At 39.3% G+C, this 889-nt stretch overlaps 1 protein-coding gene across 1 annotated transcript in view; it reads left to right on the forward strand.

Moving 5' to 3' along the window:
• Positions 1 to 634, forward strand: part of LOC101850735 (nicotinate-nucleotide pyrophosphorylase [carboxylating]) — an 8,293-nt gene extending 7,659 nt beyond the window's left edge. Inside the window, exon 5 of the mRNA XM_005102416.3 lies at positions 101 to 634. Within this exon, the coding sequence (XP_005102473.1) occupies positions 101 to 316 (216 nt within the window). The 3' untranslated portion in view covers positions 317 to 634. The remainder of the gene's footprint in view (positions 1 to 100) is intronic.
• Positions 635 to 889: the final 255 nt, after the last annotated feature.

An 889-nucleotide genomic window follows, 5' to 3' on the forward strand; every position in this document is an offset into this window, starting at 1 on the left:
TACATGTTGTGTTCTAAGTTGGAAGATTATGGATTGATCTCCCCTCCTCAACAAATGCGTCTAAATCTTTTTTAAAAATTTCCTCCCTCTTGTCATTTAGGCTGCAGAGCAGGCTGCTAAAGAACTGAAGTCTCAATTCCCGTCTTTGATCATTGAGATAAGTGGAGGAATCACCGAGGAAAACCTGGCCAACTACTGCGTGGATAACGTGGATGTGATATCGGTCGGCAAACTGACGCAGGGATACAAGACTATCGACCTCAGCTTCAAGATCCGCAAAGCTGGAAAAGATCCGAGCAATCCACAAGTCCAGTAGTAGCTTCTTCGGATCGTTCTTTGCACTGCTTTACTAAAACATGGTGTGTGACGGGGGGGGGGTGTTCCTGATGTTTAACATGTTGCTATTTTTCAAAGCAGATATCTTCCTTTCTTCATTATCTACCTAGTCCTTTAAACAAGTCGTGACCTCAGTTCTTTCTTGTCGTATCTCCATTTTTTTAATCAGTGAAAATGTGACTCCTCTTAAGCTCACTCTTTGTTATATTAACTGTTCTCGCTTTTATTAAAGATGGAGATATGGCAAGAAAGCACTGAGGTCGTGAAGTGATACAAATCTGTGCAGATTAATTTTCCATATTAAGCTCTGCATCATGCTAGATATTGTGTGAAAAAAGATTACCTGTGAGATTTTTATATTCCTCTGCCAAAGGAAAATTTATGTTTATTGAAGAATGATGTAAAATGGGCGACTCTATTCTGGAAATTTATGGAATTGGTACCGTACACAATTTTGCTGGAATGCCCCTGAAAGTGTATTCCCATTTCTCCTGAAACTCCTTGTTGTAAGTAATTTCTCTGAAATTTCTGGAAAGGTAATGCTGTTTTTCTA

The sequence above is a fragment of the Aplysia californica genome, unplaced genomic scaffold (genome assembly GCF_000002075.1).
Source record: "Aplysia californica isolate F4 #8 unplaced genomic scaffold, AplCal3.0 scaffold00324, whole genome shotgun sequence".
Taxonomy (NCBI): domain Eukaryota; kingdom Metazoa; phylum Mollusca; class Gastropoda; order Aplysiida; family Aplysiidae; genus Aplysia; species Aplysia californica.